The sequence below is a fragment of the Orcinus orca genome, chromosome 18, assembly GCF_937001465.1.
Source record: "Orcinus orca chromosome 18, mOrcOrc1.1, whole genome shotgun sequence".
Lineage (NCBI taxonomy): Eukaryota > Metazoa > Chordata > Mammalia > Artiodactyla > Delphinidae > Orcinus > Orcinus orca.
In genome coordinates this window covers 66,463,866-66,484,809 of record NC_064576.1, presented here as the reverse complement: position 1 = coordinate 66,484,809, position 20,944 = coordinate 66,463,866, and the positions used below count along the sequence as shown (strand labels likewise).

Genomic DNA, 20,944 nt, shown 5'->3' with positions numbered 1-20,944 from the left:
CACAGAACATTACTACTTGCTAGCACTGATGTAAGTGCCTTAATGTATTAACTTTTAATCTTCATCACAGCCCAATGAAGTGGATGTTACCATTATCCTGACTTTATGATAAAGAAACTAAACTATAAAGATCAACAGCTTGAGTTAAACAGCTATTAAGCGGAAGAGTTCAAATTCAAACAGAGGCAATCTGACTCCAGAGACCACAATCTGAATCACTATTTACAGGCAATTCCCAACTTGTATTTGTGAATACGCAAGCAAATTATATACTCTCAGTTTCCTAACTCTGATCACATTAGAGCTTATTACAGTTTCTTTAAAAGCAGAAGTGCTTACGTTACAGTAGGTTTACATCCTGAAGGTGATCGCACAAGTTACCTGGAGCCGAAGGTCAGACATTTGTCTTAAAAGATCCTCAAAGAGTTCTCTATCATCTTCTGGTAATTCAGAAGACAAGACGACCCCCACAAAGCATCCTGATGCTTGTAACATTGTATCAGGAAACATGTAGGCTCCTATAGTACATTTAAGAACTGGAGATCTATCAGGAACTAGAGGATACAACCAGTCACAAACCTGAAAAGGTTAATTTAAAACAAATCAATTAATAGAACTAGGTTTTCACCGAGGTTTTAAATATTGTTATACTAGCAAACACACATTTTAAAGTTTGAAATGCATTTTACAAGGCTTTCTAGAACCATTAGCATCGACAAACCCCCAATAAAAATCAGCCATTTGCTAGTCTGATCTCCCTGCAAAACACTCACAGGAACTGTGCTAAAAATGTTATTGCTCCACTAATTATACAGTCTTAAAACTGGTGCCCTTAAACAGCCCACTGTTAACCAATAATGAGTCTAGCTTTAAATAAATGGTCAAAGTAAATTAAGGTTTTCTTTATTATTCAAATTAGACATCCCTTTGTGGAAAAAAATAAAATCAAACTGTTTCCAAGTACTCCAAATGTATTTACTGATTTAATCCTCTTGGTTAGTGTTGTCATTTTAACTACAAGAAAACTGAGGCACAGAGAGGTTAAGTTGCTCAGAGTCAACAACCAAAAAGTGGGGCTAGGGTTTAAGCACATGCTATCTGCCATGGGAGAAACTAAACAATTATTTTAATTAGAAACCCAGCATTCAAAATGTTGAATTTTCTTTTAACTAAACCCAACCTGATCTGACAGAGCAAGAAGATTAAGTTACATTTATGGGTTCACTATCTATTGTGAAGTTAAATCAAAATGGCACAAAGCTGCCCTGCAACGTCATCTGGCGACGTCAGATTATCACAATAAGACTTAATTAAGCTCACCTCCTAGAGTTCTAAATTCAGAAGAAACTAAGTTTAAATCAGAATATCCAAATTATTCATTTCCATTATTCTTTGAGTGACCACAATATAACTTCACCCCTTCACCCCTCACACTCTCTTCCTAATATTAAGAAACTTGGGAGAACAATAGATTATCAAAATACTGTGCAATAAACATGAGTCAATGGGATTAAATATTTCATATAAACGATGGAAAATCCTGGTATACTATCATCATCTCTGACCAACAGAATACGAATGTGCAGGGATCAAGCACTCAAGTCTGACTCTTTCCTAGAAAGTGCTTAACAAACATTTTCAAATTCTTTTTTTTTAATGGATTCTCTCTTTTTTTAGTCATCTCAAAAGCCACTCTCCAACTTTTATAAAAGTCAAACTTCAGACAAGTTACAATAAAACTGATTACTGTATTTTCCAAAGTATGATATATAACCATCTGTGGTATACAAAATGACTTCAAGTAATATACAAACTAAAGTTGAGTAGCAACATATTTTAAAATGTATTAGGGAAAAATACGGTATCTTTCCCTCAATTTCACAGTTGTTATTGTTTAGGAAAAAATTAACAAATGAGACATTTAAATAAAAATATGAATAACAAGTGTTGGATTTAACAAAAAAAAATCATAATGGTTATACTTAAATGACTAAAGACTGGGAAAGGTTTCTTTTACTATGCCATGATTTCTCTAAGATTAACTACAATTCTGGTCACCTTGACTGAAATGGAGTATCCTCAAATCTTCTCAAATAAAACTTTATAGACCTTTCTCAGGGTAGATTATTACAGATTGGTGAGCTCATCCACCATAGGCTGACTTCTCCCAGTTTCACTTTCAGAGGGCAATCTCATGTCCAAGTTCCCTATGAACTGACTATAAATTTAACAGGTTTAAAAAGTATATTAAAACTAAAGTCAAGAGAAAAATAGTTTTTAGAAGCCACAGAATTCTAGTCTGCCTATTTAAAACCAAATTAATTTCTAATTTCCTAAATAAAGCAATAGTGATTTTTTTGCAGCATAAAAAATTACATCTAGGGCTTCCCTGGTGGCGCAGTGGTTGAGAGTCCGCCTGCCGATGCAGGGCACACGGGTTCGTGCCCCGGTCTGGGAAGATCCCACATGCCGCGGAGCGGCTGGGCCGGTGAGCCACGGCCGGTGAGCCTGCCCGTCCGGAGCCTGTGCTCCGCAACGGGAGAGGCCACAACAGTGAAAGGCCCGCGTACCGCAAACAAAAACAAAAACAAAAACAAAAAACAACAACAACAAAAAAATTACATCTAACTTCTAATACTTAGCTGTTTCAATGTTTGTTTTTTAGAACAAAAAAATTCAGTAAACACCTGGTTACTCTCTTTAAGGACACTGCTACAAATATCCGAATACATGTAAATGAGAGCCCCTTAAAAAGACTCAAACTTTGGGTACAATTTTACGTTTTATTTAGGACTCAAAATAGGAGATGTTGGAAAGGTTAAAAACAAAATTAAAAGAACTAAGACAGAACAAATTTTTACTAGAGAACAAGTCATTTTAATGGTTGAGCTCATGAGCTCATTCTACATGTAGCAGAATGTTTCTGATGTTCATTCCCCGCACCTCCAGTAGCCCAGGCCCCAAAGGTTTTTTAAATTCCACTTTTACTCTATTACCAGATCAGCAGAAAGTATTATATCTTTTATCAGCCCCCTCCCAATGCCAGTCAAAAAGCCTACTCTTTTTAACCTCAAGGCTTCTTTTTTAAAATAACTTATGGGATTCACACTATTCTTCCTGTCCATTAATGAAGTTTTCCTTTCAACAATGCCCCAAAATATCTCCTTCATACATCCCAGTAAGTCTCCAACTATCTTTAAACAACCTTCAAGTTGACTCCATGTATAAGCTGCATAAGAACTGAAAATAGAATATACCAAGAGAGAAAATAAATCTGGATAACTAGTACTGTAACTAAACCACATCATCTGGACTCTGGATAAAAGCACCTGCCTTGCTCAAATAGTCATCTCCCTTACACGCAAACCCTTTTGTTATACCCAATGTACACTGAATCCTTACTTCTAGAACCCCATCTTGCTGTGCCAATGTCCACTCTTTTAAAAACAGATTGATATTGGACCATCACCTTCAGAATACCTTACAAATTCCACAAGTTTCCTAACAACAACTTTTATTTAGCACCAGTCTTTGTTCTTGGACCAAGGGCATCCTGGTAAATTTATGTGCTTGGAAAGTTAGAACTGCATCTTAGATGATCGTCACAGTCTCTACTTGTAGACCAGGGTTTCTCAACCTTGGCATGACTGAAATTTTCAGTTAATTTTTTTATTGATGAGAGCGATCCTGTTTAGATGTTTAGCAGTACACCTGGCCTCTACCCACCATATATGCCAGTAGCAATAGCACACTCCCCAGTCCCAGTTGTGACGACCAAAAATGTCCCCAACTACTGCCAAAATATCCCACGATGGGGTGACTGGGGGTGGCGGGTATTCCTACTAGTTGAGCACCACTATTCCAGACACTGGATCTAGCCCAGTTCAGCCCCTCAGCTGGGGCTTGACATGTATAGAAATTTACAGTTATACATTCACACATGAGTTACATAAATCCCTTTTGAAATCAAAGTTATTACGTTTCTTCTTCAGATAAAAAATTACAAGTTAAGGATGAATATTCTGATTTCCCTCAGGTCCTGTATTCACAAATTCAGTACTAAAACAAGAGTTTACATCTAAAGAAAAGGAAAAAGAAAGGCTATCAAACACAAACATAGATGCTCAAGGCTCATAAATTTCATGAAATATATTTAAAAAGGAACTAGAATTTATAATAATCTTTTTGCACTTACTGTCTTGGACACATTATAAATATTTACAAATAAAAATAATATATTCTACACATATTTCAAATTATGTTTACATTTTTCTTTGGCTTACCTGAAGAAACCCAGGAGGACGGTTTAGAACTGTATCAAGAGAATTATCCAAGAACCTCACGATTCGAAGGTACCCAGGATATGAAGGTGCACTAACCTCCCCTGCAGGATTTACAAAAAAAATCTGTACTCCATTTGGTATCAAAATCAACTCATCTGCATCTAGCCCTAAGGTCTCAAGAGGAGGTGGCTGAGAATGATTCCTATAAAAGTTTTCCCCAACTGATGAGAACTCCCCAGATTCTGTTCCATAGGATACAGTGTAGTGACCCTCAGCAGCCTGAGGAGTATAAGCAGGAGGTGCTTCTGATGGATGACTTTGAGATGGTGAGGAAAAAGTACTAGGTGTAGAAACTGATTCTGTACTTGTAGTTGAAGTGTTTCCATTTACTTCATTGTGCTGAGGAAGTGAATTAAAGGACTGAGGCTCCAGTGACTTTTCGGACATATCTTTAGGCGGAAATTCTGGATATAACTTGGGCACCTCCTGAAGATCATTCCGTAGAGAAGTGGCAAGACCCTTCTCTAGAATTTCCAACCTGGTACGTACATTCTGTAGTGTTTCTTTCATTTTCTGTTGCATCTGTCTAGCAGATTCCCACCCAGGACCTATGTGTTCGGGATCTGCTGATGAAATGCTGATTCCTCTGAGCAAGTGCCCTATTCCTTGCTTATAGTAGTTCTTTGCTTCTTCTTTCTGACCTAATTCATCTGTATTCAGTCCTTTATTAACAAATAAAAAGGCCTTCTTGTATGCTTCCTTGATGATCTTAATTTCAGCAGGTTCTCCGTCTTGTGGCTCTTGTTCCATTTCTGCAAAACAGGAAATACATCTTTAATTACCTTATTTAGCTCTTTGTTTACTTATTATCAGTTTCTCCTACCTGAATATATTTCAGAGGATTGGAGCCTTGCTTGTCTGTCTGATGTATTCCCTAAGCCTATTATTAGATCTGACAATAGAGAAAGCACTCAATATGTATTTGTTGAATGGATAAATAAATAATACTCTTGGTCCTAAATATCTTTTTTTTTTAACATCTTTATTGGAGTATAACTGTTTTACAATGGTGTTAGTTTCTGATAAATATCTTTTTAATTAAAAAACATAAGAGAATAAGCCAGAACACATCTGTTGAATAATTTTCTTGTTCTAGTTTCTTACAAGAAATAAAAGTTCCCTGTACCTTTAAGGTCAGAACAAAAAAGTCTTACTCTAAAATTCATTATAATTCCAGATTATAGTAGCTAATTAAAAATGAGGTTGAATCGTACATTGGAGAGGACAGAAATGAGAAAAAAAAATGATCTGAGTGAAGCTTTAAAGTACCCAACTTCCACTTAAAGGCAGCAGGTTACTCACATGCAGTTAGCCCTGTTCCCTCCCAAAACTCCATTAAAATGACTTACAAGGTTATGAAAAAAAGCATAAGCATTCTTTTCAATGAGAAAAAGGCATGAACAGGTACTTCACAGAAGAGGATATTTAAATGACATGTGAAAAGGTGTTCAACACATGATTCCCTCAGGGAAATGAAACTAAAATCCATAATATGACTACAGCTGACCCTTGAACAATAGGGGATCCACTTATACAAGCATTTTTTCAGTAAATACAGTACTGTATTTTCATTTTACAGCTCTTTAAATTAACTAAGTATGGGGGAAAGTGTGTTTGATTAGAGATCACATTACATGGAATCAAAAGAACTGGGGTCTGCATCCTGCTTCTATCCAAACTGTTTCAGCTTCCTGCCCTTGGATGAGTCATGTATCGATTCCTTTGTGTTTGAGGCAGAGACAGCAGCAGAGGGACTGCTGATCGTGTGGGGACTGGTGCCCCTTATCCCCTGTTGTTCAAGGGTCAGCTATATATACTTATCAGGAAGCTGAAACTGAAGACTGACGAGCGTTAGAGAAGATGGCAGCTGGAACTCTCATATACTTTGCTGGTGGAAGTGAAAAATGCTACAGCCACTATGGAAATTTGGCATTTCTACCAAAGCTACACTCACCCACTCTATGACCCAGCAATTCCGTTTAGAGGTATATAACCAAGAGAAATGAATGAATATATACACCAAAAACATGTACAATCATATTCACAGCAGCTTTATTCACAAAAGCCAAAAAATCGAAACAACCCAAATGCCCACCCACAGGAGAAGGGATAAATAGTGGCATATTTATATTATACGGTAATACGTAGGATTTTTTTTTAAATTGATGCCTGTAACACTGATGAATCTCACCAACTGCACAAAAGAAGCCACATACAAAAGACTTCATATTGAGACTACTATACTATACTATATGATTTTACAGGTAAAGTTGAGGAACAAGCAAAACTAGTCTATTATGATAGAAACAAAAATAATGATTACAGGTGTTGGTATAGACTTGGAAGGGACACGAGGGTACCTTACAGCGTATGAAAATGCTCTCTATCTTGATCTGAGTGATTACATGGGTGTATACATACATAAAAAAATCTGTAAATCTAAGATCAGTGCACTATATTGCACCTTATTATATCCTTTTATAAAACAAATAACAAAGCCGTAACTCACAAAGAGGGAGGATGAAGAGTCCACAGGGCTTTGTTTCTGAAAAAGGAGGAAGACAAGTAGTAACTCACAAAACAGATCTGAGAAAGCTGAAGCCTACACTGTCAATCAGGAAACCAGAGAAACAGCCCCATTTATATCTCATCACAGAACCTCCGAAAGGCACAGGAACTGATGGGATTCAATCTTCCTCTGGAAGAGGGAGTAGAGGTAGAGCTGAAAAAAGGACTGATTCAAAGCTAATTTACAAAGTAGACCTTTAGATCTCTCCTATACCAAGCACCCCAAAACACTATTTCTCTTCAGCCCTGAAAGAAGACTGGATATTTTAATTCAAAAGAGCATAAAATAAAATGTCTCAGGACAGGAACTATCAGACATGATTAAGGGTAAGTATCAAAAGCAGGACGATGAAAAATTAGATACTGAATACTGAGACCTTCAACCTTTTCTCCCCAACTTGGGTCTTAGAGTTCAGGCAGATAGGTACCACTCCAGAAAAAAGATTATAGTGTCTTCTCTGAGAAATCTGACCACCACCAAGAGGAAAAACCTAAAGAAAGTGACACTGAGAGTTCCCGCAGGAACTGTCCAAGCAACTAACTCTTCAGAGAAGCCATGGTTGATAGGCTCTACCCCAGAGTCTCCAATTAACATTTTAGTGCCCCAATCTTATACATAAGCAGAGAGCTAAGAATCAGAAAACTGGTGAGGAAAACATCTAATATGAAAGAAAAGAAAAATAAGAACAATGCAATTTGGTTGAAATGGATAATATGCAGGGAGAAGAACACTTCCAAAAACCTTTGTATCAACATAAAGAAAAAGAAAATACTGCATCCATGAAATAAAAACAGGATATACACATACAAAAAAGGACAAAGAACTAAAGGAGCTTTTAAAAATTGTATACAAAATAGCTGGAAAGAAAAACTCAGTAGAGGGATGAGGATATAAGGTTAAAAAATTATAGAAAATTTCTGCAAAGCAGAGCAAAAAGACAAAGAGATGAAAAATAGGAAAGAACAGACAAGAAAATTAGAAAGAACTCAGTCTAGAAGGTCTGACATCTGAATAACAAAATTTCCAGAAATAGAGAATAGATAAAAAAAAATATCAGGGATAGAAGAGCTGAAGAAACAATTCAAAGAATTTCCCAGAACTGGAAAGCACAAAATCCCAGATTAAAAAGACCCATGAACAAAGGATGAAGAAAACCCCACAACCATGAAATTTCAGAACATTAGGCTCAAAGGTACCATCTTAAAAGGGCTTATCCATAAAAATAAATAAATAAATAAATAGAGAAATAAGATTGCTAAGAAACTTCTTAAACCCAACAGAAGTTAGAAGAAAATAGTATAATTAATTCATGACTCTGAGTGAAAATAACTTCCAAACCCAGCCAAGTGATTGCTCAGATATTATGCCTTCTTTTTCTTGGATTCTCTGTTTGATGAAAGGAATCACAAGTCTGATGACAGCAGTTCACAGATGACAATTACGCAACCAGTTCTTACTGGAGTAGAAGACAGAACTCCAGAGATGTCTTCAAGCAACTAAAATTGATAGAATACCTAATGTGTTCTTAAGTTTTGAGAAGAGATCTATTAGGTTGGCCAAAAAATGCCTCTGGTTTTTAAGTAAAAATAAAACACACATTTTTCATTTTCACCAAGAACTTTATTGAACAACATATTCACCCTTTTGTTCCACTACCTTCTGCCATTTTTCAGGCAATTTCGTAATTACATCTTCCCAAAACTTTTTATCCTTTTGAGCAAAGAACTGTTCCAGGTGTCTTTTACAGTCTTCCAGGGAACTGAAGTTTTTTCCATTATGAGATAAAGACAGAAATGAATGGAAATCCGAAGGTGCAACATCTGGTGAATACGGTAGATGAATCAGAACTTCCCAGCCAAGCTGTGACAGTTTTTGCCTGGTCATCAAAGAAACATGCCGTCTTGTGTTATCCTGATAGAAGATTATGTGTTTTCTGTTGACTAATTCTGGACACTTTTCTTCGAGTGCTGCTTTCAGTTGGTCTAATTAGGAGCGGTACTTGTTGGAATTAATCATTTGGTTTTCCAGAAGGAGCTCATAATAGAGGGCTCCCTTCCAATCCCACCATATACACAACATCACCTTCTTTGGATGAAGACCAGCCTTTGGTGTGGGTGGTGCTGGTTCGTTTTGTCTGCCCCATGATCTCTTCCTTTCCACATTATTGTACAGTATCCGCTTTTCATCACCTGTCACAATTTGTTTTTTAAAAAGGAATGTTTTCATTACGTTTAAGTAGAGAATCTCATGCGGAAATACGATCAAGAAGGTTTTTTTCTCTTATGTGGAACCCAAACATCAAAATGATGAACGTAACCAAGCTGGTGCAAATGATTTTCAACGCTTGATTTGGATATTTTGAGTATGTCAGCTATCTCCTGCGTGGTAATAACGTTGATTGTTCTCCATTAATGTCTCGATTTGATCGTTATGAACTTCAACTGGTCTACCCGACTGTGGAGCGTTGTCCAGCGAGAAATCTCCAGCACGAAACTTCGCAAACCGCTTTTGACACGTTCGATCAGTCACAGCACCTTCTCCATACAGTGCACAAATCTTTTTGTGTGTTTCCATTGCGTTTTTACCTTTCTTAAAATAATAACCATAATATGCCAAAAATGTTGCTTTTTTTCTCCCATCTTCAATATTAAAATTCACCAATTTTGCTGTCTTTTTTAAAATGCACGCTGATATGACAGCTGTCACATACAATCTAACAAAATTGTTTTGAATGAAGTTAAAGACAACTAAGTGCTGCTAGAGCCATCTTACTGAAAAAACCAAACTAACCTTTTGGCCAACCCAATAAATAACTGTGGGAGGACTCAGGGTTTAATCAGTGATAAGTACATGGTAAACTAAGGAAATAAAAATCAAGACAATTATTAACTCCAGGGAAAACAATATGCTGAGCTAGAAAGAAAAGTAATCATGTACAGCATGTTTCAGTTTTGATTAATGTCATAATAATGTAAATAATGAATCTTGATACAAGCAAAATTATAATACAACCATATTGAGAAGATGGGAAGATGGATGGATAGAAAGTTTCTGTGCCTGTGGTACAGGATGGAAGACCTGAAATTTCATCTTTCCTACTAGGAAATTAATGGACAATGCCTAAAACTGAAAAATAAAATAAAGTAGCAATATAAGCATCCTGTTCACAGATTTAGACACAAAGACCAAAAGAATTGGTAAGAAAATTGAAACATGCTACCTTTTGGAGTAAGGGATGAGGCTGGGAGGGTGGGACCTCTGATTTTCACGGCAAGTCTTGTAAAAATATCTAATTCTTAATAATATGTACAGGATAAAAAATTAATTACTAATTTTTAAAAAGTAAACTGAAGATTTAGAGCAGATTGTCTAACAGAATTATAATGTTAACTGCATATGTAATTTAAAATATTCTAATAGCCACATTTAAAAAGTAAAAAGAAATCTCAGTGATGCTATTTATTTATCCAAATACAGCCAAAATATTATTCCAACATATACCCAATATGCAAATTATTAATGAGATAGTTTACCTTATTTTTTGGCATTAAGTCTTTGAAACTTAGTGTGTATTTTATGCTTGAAGCAGATCTCAATTCCAGGAACCTTCATCTCAAGCGCTCAATACCCACATGTGCCTACTGTGGATACTGCAGTTTTAGAGACTGTCTTCCTGTGATCTCATTAAAAATTATAATAACAGAATAAGGCTGTTTTTGCAACAATTTACATTATAAAGGCATCACCAAAACTGGCCTAACCATACTTTCTAACCTGAAAAAGAAACAAACCATTGGTTAGCTTTATCATGCAGTGACTTCATAGTAGTCGAGAGAATATATATATTCAGTCTCCAATTTAGAAAACATCATATACAATTGACCATAATCAGACCTCACTTGCCCTACCTTGAATCCCCTATCAAAATCAAATTTCCTTTCCCTGGAATTCCGTCTTTAGAATAGAATGTCAGTAGATCTTCCCTTAGAAACCAGGGGACAGGAATTCTGCACTCCACGTCCCTTAGGGTACAAGGAGGCTCAGAGTTCAGAAAGCAAGACAACAGAGGTTAAACAGGCTTTTGTGAGCTGATCTGGGAATTTAACCAGCATTTTTAAGTTTGTCAAATTGACTTGAATAGGGTCTTGAACAACACTGTGACCTGGCACCCACTTTTTTGCTACTTGCTACAGGATACCACTACCACCAATGCACAATTTACAGAGCATTTAATGTGTGCTGGAGACTATGCTAGATGTTTATCTCATTTAATCCTTACAAACAACTCCTGAGGCATTGTTACTATCACTAGTACTTTGCAGAGGGAAAAAAATTGAGGTTTGAAGGCAGTAACTGCCTTAGATCACATGTTCCTGAAAGACCTTGGAGCTAATAATTATATTCACATTTTTAAAGGGTTATAAAAACAAGGATATGCAACAGAGATCATACGTGTCCCACAAACCTAAAATATTTTACTATCTACTGTCTGGCACTTTACAAAAAAAGTTTACTAACCCACTGCCCTAGGTTATAGAGTTAAATAGTCTGATTCCAAAACTAATCCTCTAAACCAGGGCTTCTCAACCTCGGTTTGATTGACATTTTGGGCTGGAAAATTCTTTGTTATGGGAAGCTGTCCTGATCACTGCAGGATGTTTAATCACACGCTGATCTCTATCTACTAGCTGCCAGAAGCAGCACACCCTCCACCCGCCATGTGACAGATCAAAAATGTGTCCAGACATTGCCAAATGTACCCTGGCAGCAAAATCATCCCCGGTTGATAACCACTGCTCAAATGGTCTTTAAATTAGGGAATGTGTACCCCTAGGGCACGTGAAGATTTGTCAAGGAACATGTTGCAACAACATATATAATCCTAAGAAAAAGGCTTCCAGATCCCTGTACTTCCATTTAGTACTCCTCACTAAAACTGACCTCCCTGGGAATATGCCTGCAGTTCAGCTATCATACTGTTGTTTTTCCTCTTCCAAGCTCCTTTCAATCTTCCCACTTTACAAAACTTTACCAAAAATACCTCTCACTCATTCCTATTTTTACTATGGTGTATTCCCCAGAATGGAAAGGCATGGTACTATGAAACAGCCCAAAAAAGTCAGAGGTGTCAATTTCAACTGAGGCACCACTCCAACTATCAATCTCGTTAAGATATAAATTTCCACTAAACTTCCATTTTTCATATTTATTCTTTGTCAAAATCCATCAGGTATTACACTGTTCTGACCAACTATTACTACTTGTAATAATTCAATCCAGAAGAAAAATAACTCCTAGAGTTACAGTTAAAGGAAATTTTTAAAACTTAGTTTCAACTTACACAAATATTTTTATTAAAGACATGTATGACAGAATAAAAAGCTGTCAGGCATAAATAAATTACATTAAGATAATATCCAGTGGGGGTGGGTAAAAATCAAAGTACAATTTCAAGAAAAAGGAACTGTGTAAAATACCACGTATTGGGCTTCCCTGGTGGCGCAGTGGTTGAGAGTCCGCCTGCCGAGGCAGGGGACACGGGTTCGTGCCCCGGTCTGGGAAGATTCCACATGCCGCGGAGCGGCTGGGCCCGTGAGCCATGGGCGCTGAGCCTGCGCGGCTGAGCCTGCGCGCCCGGAGCCTGTGCTCCGCAACGGGAGAGGCCACAGCAGTGAGAGGCCCGCGTACGGGGAAAAAAAAAAACAAAAAAAAACCCATGTATTTTTAAAACTGATGGTGATGGCTATAAAAGTGCAATGTGATACTCCTTGAGATACAGTTGAGTGATGTATCAATTTTATATTGAAATGTCAGTATCTATACCACGTGGGAAACTGCGTCCTTTCCGACTACCTGAAAGTATGATGTAAAACATTATAAAACAACCTATCGTGTGCAAGGGGGATAGTTTTACAAAAATTATTTTGGGGGTTCGCAAGCAAATTAAAAACACTGTTCTAAAGCCACTCACTATTATATTGCAAACACAAAATAAACATGGTCTGTGGCGCTTAGAAGCACCGTAATTCACTACCTCTTATTAAGCTCTTTGGATGTGCTTGGCACTGTTCTACACTCCATTTACTCCTCATATCCTTGGAGGTTTGATCTGATTTAGAAAATCTTTTACAAATATTGAGCAGCTTGCTCAAGAACTAGTAAATGAACTAGTAAATGGAAGAGACAGATTCAAAGAGACAGGCTCAATAGATATTTGTCAAGAAAATGAAATGAAATGTCTGATTGCAAAGCTAAACCTCCTGCTATGCTTACAAGTTAGCAGAGTGAGGGAGGTGTGAAAGGTACTTGGAGTGCTTCATGGTAGACTTACCTCTTAAGCCTTAAAAAAACAGATAACATTTAAAGGCAGAAAGAAGGCACAATAAAGGAACCCTAGGTAGAAGCAGTATGACCTTGCATATATCTTTATTTCAAAGCTTATTTCACATAGTGTGCTGAAAGATTTCCTAAATAATGTGTCACTGAAGGAAATGGGAGAGCTATTCAAAGGGAAGGCAGGCATGTGTGTGCACACACGTGTGTGCATGGGGGTGGGGGTGTGTGATTCCATGGGTCAGCTGCTGCTGAACAGCCTTCCTTGCTGGGCATCTCTACGCTGAAGAGAAAAAAATTTAGCAGGGAGAAGAGCCTGTGTATCTTTCCCGTGAAATGCAGTTGGGAATCTCAACACAGAAAGAAAAAAGTCTGTACTAAAATATTATATTTTTATTTTGTCGTTGTTCTGGGATTTGCTTTATTATCAGTAGCCTCTGAGAAAATGCATTTCACTGGAATAGGACTATACGATGGTGACTTTAGAAAAAAACAATGTCTATCATATCCTTAACCATATTTAAGTGTTTATCAAGTGTCTTGAAAAGATAAAAGCTATTATTACATGATTTGACGCTTGAATTTTGAAAGTTGGGGACAGAAAAAGTCTTTGAAATGTCAATGTGAAGTATTAAATAAAACAGTACCTACACCACTATAACCATCTTCAATCACAACCAAAAGCTGTCTCCAGATACCAATGGCACATTTAAGTTATTTTTTAAACGTTCTAATAAAAGAAGTAAAATATATTTGTTTCAAATATAACCGTGTGTGCGCGCGCGCTTTAAAAAAAATACTGAGGAGCAAAGGTTAAATTCTGAACCAAACCCTTGGACTTAGTTCAATCCCATAAACACTGAAAGTAATAACAATCATGTTAACGGTCAACATTACTAGTAGTCTTTAATAATACAGCTACTCATCTCCCTAGAAGGAGCATCAGAAGTTGCTCTAATGCCCGCCCATCTGGCCCTTTACAAAACAAAACAAAAAAAAAAAGGAGCGGGAATTTCTTCCAAAGACCTGTCTGTAACTGCCTCCTGTAGCATCCCACCCTACTCTGGCTTGCTAGAGGAACTACACACAATGACGTTTCAGAAAGCCCCACAGGTTAAGAGACGACACACATAAAAGCTTCCTATTTCAAACACGTTTCATATAAAGTCACCAAATGAGGTCCTTTAATGTGAACGAGAGCGAATAAAAAAATAGTTCCATTTATAATGGGGGGGCTTTCTTATATTACCTTTTTTTGACTTGCTTTTGGAAATTTCAAAGAAAACTGCTGAATCCCTATATATTTAAGGCAACGTAATTTCACAGGCAACAACAACAATCTTGAAGGCAAATCCGTTAAATTACAATACACTAAGGCAAATCTCGAGCATTCTCAAGAGTCAGAGTAAAGCAATTCATTACAATTAGAGACTGCAGAACTGTGCCAGGCCTACGGGAACGCAATAATGCCGTGTCACGAACCTGCGCATTCCAAGAGAAACTTCTTCCAGACACAGAAATGAAGTCGGAGGGACCTGCTGCAGTGCTCAATCCCTAATAAACACGAACAATCGTATTCGAAGGAGTAAAATCGCGAGCTATCCGTTCCTAATGTTGACCTTTGTGGAAAGAAAGACTATCGAACTTTCACGAAGCTGTAAGCGCTGGGTGAGGGTGAATAATCGATTCTCAGAGCCAACATAAACACCGGGGGTGGGGCAGCAAAAACTGATCAATAGAGATGCAGCGAGAAAGGCGGCGCTCTGCGACAAAACAGTAAATAGAGGAGAGGAAGTAGGGAGTGCGAAGGTTCCATAAACCTATGCGATGGGGGCTAACTAAGAACAACTTCTCAGACTATTCTCTCCCAAAATTGCTCCCTTCCCGGAAAGTTTCATCTCCCAGACTTGGATTCGGGGCCGCGGCCTTCTCGCCCGGCCAGCCCGCGGGCTCGGGACGCTCGCACAAACCCGCCCGCCTTGGGGGCCCGCGCAGGGGCGTCCCTCCCGCCGGCCGCAGCCCCACCTGTGCCTTCCAGACCTCGGGCGCTTCGGCACCGGCCGAAGAGCTCCCCGGCCGCAGCCCAGCGCCCGCTCCCTCAGACGCGGCGCAGCCGCCGCCGAGCGCTCAGCCGGGACCAGCCCGCCGTTCCGCGGTTTCCTGCGCCCCGCACACTGGCGCCCGCACGCCGGAACTGACAAAGCCTCCGGAGCCGCGCGCCACGTCACACTGCCGCGCCGCCCGGCCCGCCAGCCCGGCTCCCGCGTGACCCGAGCGCGAGCGCGCAGCCCGCGCAACTCGGCTTTCACGGGAGGCCCACTCGGGCTTTCGCCCGGGGGACTCGTCCCCGCCTGCCCAGCCTAAATTCTGTCCACTCTGACCTTCTCAATGGTCTCTGTGGAGACGTCAGTCCACTTCGAACCCCTGAGTCCCGTAAAACTCTAGGGCGAGAAAAGGCTGGAGGGCGGAAGGCCCGGAGACAACCACTTGAGCCAGCGGCTCAGCGCGGACCCCCCAACCATGGTCTCCCGGCCACGTCGACGGCCCCGCGCTTGCGCAGTCTCTTGCTCTCCGCGGACCCCAGGCGGCTGGGGGGAGTGGGCGAGAGCGGTGGGCCGTGAGCGCTCTGACGGCTAGGGGGAGCCGTGTGCGCCAGAAGTCTAGGAGCACGGCAAAAAATGTTAAATTCCTGATTCCTAAGGTTAAATAGCAAGTGTGCCGATGCCATTTATGATTATGGAAAGCTAACAGGGGAAGATCAGAGTAAACATACTCTACTTTTCTTCAGAAGTTCTTTAAAATTAGTAAGATAGCATAGCTGTGTGGACAGGGAATGCTACCTGCTTTTCCGGTCCTACAAGGATCAAGCCAAAGCAACAGCCCCTGCCCCCGCCCATAAGCCCTGAGGGGAGTTTAGGATGGAGAAAAATCGAAAGCGGTCTATGCTTTGGATACTGGCCCTAGATAGTAAAGATGCATATCTATGGAATAATGAGCCCAGACTCTTGCATCTTCCCATATAGAGAGAAGCACTAAGATCATGAACTTTAGACGTCTGTTCTTTGTGATTAGCGGTAATCTTTTGATGTTCTACCACAGTTTTAAAGCAAAAAAAAAAAAAAAAAAAACCCAAAACCAAAACCAGAAAGCCCCACAGAACTCCTACATAACCTGGTTCCTCCCTTATCTCTTCAGAGCAGTTCCTCAGAGTTATCTGAGAGGCTGTGTCCCAGGCAACTGTCCTTAGTAAGAGCCCTGAATAAAACTTAATCTTGAAACTTTTAGGTTGTATGTTTTTCTTCAGTCAAAAGATGTCAGATTTTATACTCTTGAATAGACCTGCCTTAAAAAACTATATACATATGTATACATACATATATATGATGTGCCCTGAGCTCTTAAGACTAAGTGACTTTTTTAAGGATGGCAGAGACTTAATTCCAGATGAATTGTTACTCCCCTCAATCAAAATTAATTAATGATGGGGAATATTGGATGACTACTGGGGGGGAGGCTTTTAAATTTAAAATCTGGTAGTGCCACTTGGTAGTTCTCTGGAGTCTCAGAAAGATAACAGCCAGCCATCCCAAAGAGAAAAACCTCTAAGGGTTGTATACATTAACACAGTGGTTTTAGATGATTTTGCTCTTACACACCTTAAAAAGAATTCTGAAAAACTGTGACTCTGTACCTTCTCCCTCATTTTTAGATGGAGCATCAAAATTTTTCATCTCACTTAGAGAGTTGCAAGGGATGCAAATTGTTTTATTGTAAATTGACATTCTAAAATGAAACAGTTACGTAACTTTGAATTGTAGCCAGTGGAACCTAAATACCAGATAATTTTATATCCATCATCAGTTTTTAAAACTATATTAACAAGTTTTTCTTTAATAGGAGGAAATTTTACATCATTCCTTTTCTTCTTAAACTCATATCTCCATATCACTTGACAAAATTTTATCCCAATATTTATTTATTCTGGTTAGATATGGCCCCCCAAAATATAATCAATAAAAGAAAAAAAATGGTAAATTGTACATCATCAGAATTAAAACCATTTTCTCTTCAAAAGACACCATCAAGAAATTGAAAATACAACCTATAAACTATGAGAATATATTTTCAAATCATCATATTTTACATGTATTTCAAACATACAAAGAACACTTATAACCTAATAATTAACAAGATAAGTAATATAATTTTAAGTGGGCAAAAGATTTGAATAGGCAATTCTCTGAAGACATACAAATATCCAGAAAGCACATGAAAAGATTCTCAGTGTCATTAGTCTTTAGGGAAATGCAAATCAAAAACACAGTGAGATGTCATTACTTACCCACTAGAATGTTTGTAATAAACAAGATAGATACTAACTGGTGTTGTACAAAGATGTGGAGAAATTCAAACCCTCATGCATTACTGGTAGCAATGTAAAATGATGCAGTCACTTTTTGATAAACAATTTGTTTCTTGAAAAGTTATACATAGACTTGCTATATGACCTAGCAACTCCTCTCATAGGTGGGACTGTGTAGACATATGTTTTCATTTTACTTGGTTCAAAACATCAAGTGATGATGCTGTTATAAAACTCTTTTCACTCCTATTTATTTAGTTTGTTTAGGTGGATAGAGTTTCTCAGTTTTCACATCTATAAATATTAAAATTGAAATAGAATGGATGCTGAATTCTGTCTTGTTCTGGAAATAGAGTACATATAATACAAACAATAATACAAATACTTGTATACACAAAGTGCACAAGTGTACTTGATAGAGATGTTCATAGCAACATCATTTAAAACAGGCAAAAAGTGAAAATAATCCAAATATCAATCAACCAATGAAAGGATCTTTGAAAATGTGGTATGTCCATACAATGGAATATTGCTCTATCCCCAAAATGAATGAAATAGTGATATATACCACAACATGGATGAACCTCAAAAACACTATGCTCGGTGAAAGAAGCCAGACAAAGACATATATTTCTGTTTCAATGATTTTTTTTTTAAAGAGACAGAAAGTAGATTATTGGTTGCCTAGGTCTGGAGTTAGTAATGGAATCGACTGTAAATGGGCACAAGGTTTTCTTTTTAGGGTGATGAAAATGTTCTAAAATTAGATTGTGATGATGGTTGTACAGCTCTGTAAGTATAATAAAATTCATTGAATTGCACACTTAAAATGAGTGAATTTTATGTTATATAAATTATATTTTAAACAGTTTAAAAAATATCTCCTGCATTGACTATGATAATTATTTATATTATATGTATTCTACATTTGGATAAATATTTATTGAAGAAAGAGTACATATTTATTGGAAATATATCTTGATGAGGTGAAAGCAACTCTTTTTCTCAATTAATTCATCTATTTGCAGATGATTATCATTTATTTCTAGAATGGGACAGAATTCAGCATCAATTCTATTCTATTTTTAATATTTAAAAATGTAAAGCCTGAGGAACTCTGTCCACATTAAAAAAAAACAGAAGTAACAGAAGGAATTTTATAAGTGCATTGTCACTCAATTCTTCGAACTACTTCCAAATCATATGCCCTGAATCACTTTACAATATATCATTCAAATTTGTTTTTTAATCCAATAGATCCTTCTTCCATTCTTTTTTAAATTAAAGAATTGGAAATCACTTGATTGCAAAAATATCTGTCACCAAGTGGGTATAGTTATTTACTTCCTCAGTTTCTGGGAAGAACACCAAAAAGACTTTACTAAGATTGACCATCTGGTACCACTGAGGCCCCAGCATCCTTAGTGGTGCCACACTCAAGGTAGTGACTGCATCCCGCTAGTGGTGGCTGGGCACAAGAAGGGAGCCTCCACCTCTCTGCCACACACCCAGAACTTAGCTTCAGCAGTAGGTCGCTGGAGGCAGGAGGAGATATGCTGGTGCCCTGCCCCTCCCAGGCAAACAGCCCTCCCACTGCTAGCTGTGGCACAAGGGAGCCCTGTGCTCTGTGCTGTACCAGTCTGGAGAGGAGTTTCTGCCTCGCTGAGCTGGGAGGGTAGAGGGAGGGAATGGCTCTTGCTAATACCACAGACTCTCACTGTTCTTACGGAGTTTTAGATCTTTTGAGGAGTGGTCTGCAGAGCGCGTCATGCTGTTATGCCAGAATTGGAATTCTCAATAAGCTGTTTTAATCGTCTTACTGAAAATGCACAAAAATCTAAAATCATGTTGAAGTTTTCATCTCTGTGTTTTATCCTCTATAACTTGATTAATTTGGTACCCCCTGGAAAACATTACCCCTGTATTTTAAATGATCACCATGATGTGTGTTACTTGGTTAATTGTCAGGCTCCTTTACTTGCGTAGGCTCCTTCCAAGGCAGCCCTTGAAATGTGCTCACTTATATGTTTCAGTAAAACTCACAGAAAGAAAAAAGATTTTATCAACAATCAGTTAAGACTGCTGACTCTTTACACTTGAATTCCCTTCCTGTCCTTGGTGTTGACATGGCTGTAGCACTTCTGGGATGTGGGTAAGGAGAAGTTAAGTTGGTTGTACATATAATTATGAGATATGTTTATAGTCAATTCTGTGTATGATTAAGTTATCGCTAGCCATCCTGTTGTAGTACTGACTTCCAGGAAAATTCCTGCTCTGCTGGCTTACCTGTTGCCCTAACATAAAGATGCCAGCTCAGGGTCATATTGCTCTGTGAATGTATCCTACAGCACACTGCATCAAAAGACAGGTGGAGGAGAAACAGCGTTTGAAATACATGGGGCCAGAAGCTAATCTATTTAAAATTATTCCAGTCATCAGACTTGTAAAAGTATAAGCAAATAATTTTGGTCTCATCAATGACTAGTCAGAAACCTATATTAGTAGCTCTTATAAACTTGACAATTGTAAAAAATTATGACAGTATCAATATTGAATTGTGAAGATGAAATAACTTTCCTTTACTATATTTTTAAAACTTATCCTAATAAACCATGCCCGAGGAAAAAAACGAATTCTCTATTTTTTTTATGGAACGTATTACAAAATCATTTTCATATGAAGAAGTAATGAGTATAGAGCCAAGAAAAGAAAAAAAGAATCACGAGATATGTTAAATACTTAATAAAAGATTTATATTATTTTTTCCGGATTTTGTGATGTCTGGACAATTTGTCAGCTTTTTCAAATTTGTAATTTTGGTGTAAAATTTGTAATTTTGGTGATTTATTTTTCATATTCTTAATAAATACTCACTTTTGTTCCTAATTTTGTTTTTTCTTACAGAAGTCCACCCAAATTATAAAAACAGCAAGCATCACATAACTGGATCTTCCCCTGCTCCTAAGGCTGAAGAGGTACTTGAGATTAGCAGAAAATAATTGTTTTTATTTTATTATATCTTGCTGAGATAAAAATAAAAAGGGTCAGAGAGTCAAAACAGACTGATGAGAATCAGAGCTTTTATCTAGTATTAAACTTTACTATTATAATAATTTAAAAGAATACAAGTGACTATGAGACACAAGCAAATAATGGAGATTTCCGAAACCACCAACCCAGTCCCCCGGGTTTTCCCACATCACCTAGGAACACACCCCCGGGGCCCAGATCTACCCTTTGAGATCACCAAGTAAGGTATGCCAGGTATCACATAAAGGGAACTATTTCCGTTACGAACTATCTCAAGTTTATACTTAGATAATTATATGGCTGACA

The 20,944-nt window shown here is 38.0% G+C and overlaps 1 protein-coding gene across 10 annotated transcripts in view; it reads right to left on the bottom strand.

Annotated features, from left to right (window-relative positions):
• Nucleotides 1-20,944, bottom strand: part of SPART (spartin) — a 273,868-nt gene that overhangs the window by 25,492 nt on the left and 227,432 nt on the right. For 4 of the 10 annotated variants that reach the window (XM_033410119.2, XM_033410120.2, XM_033410121.2 and 1 more), the window contains exons 2-3: nucleotides 4,284-5,095; nucleotides 382-579 (exon numbers count right to left, since the gene is read on the bottom strand). In XM_033410119.2, the coding sequence (XP_033266010.1) occupies nucleotides 382-579; nucleotides 4,284-5,093 (1,008 nt within the window). In that variant the 5' untranslated portion in view covers nucleotides 5,094-5,095. Of the gene's footprint in view, nucleotides 1-381; nucleotides 580-4,283; nucleotides 5,096-10,445; nucleotides 10,687-12,389; nucleotides 12,489-14,727; nucleotides 15,193-15,270; nucleotides 15,471-15,626; nucleotides 15,949-20,944 lie in introns of those variants that run through there. The other 6 variants (XM_033410114.2, XM_033410116.2, XM_033410115.2 and 3 more) reach the window with 6 other exon arrangements.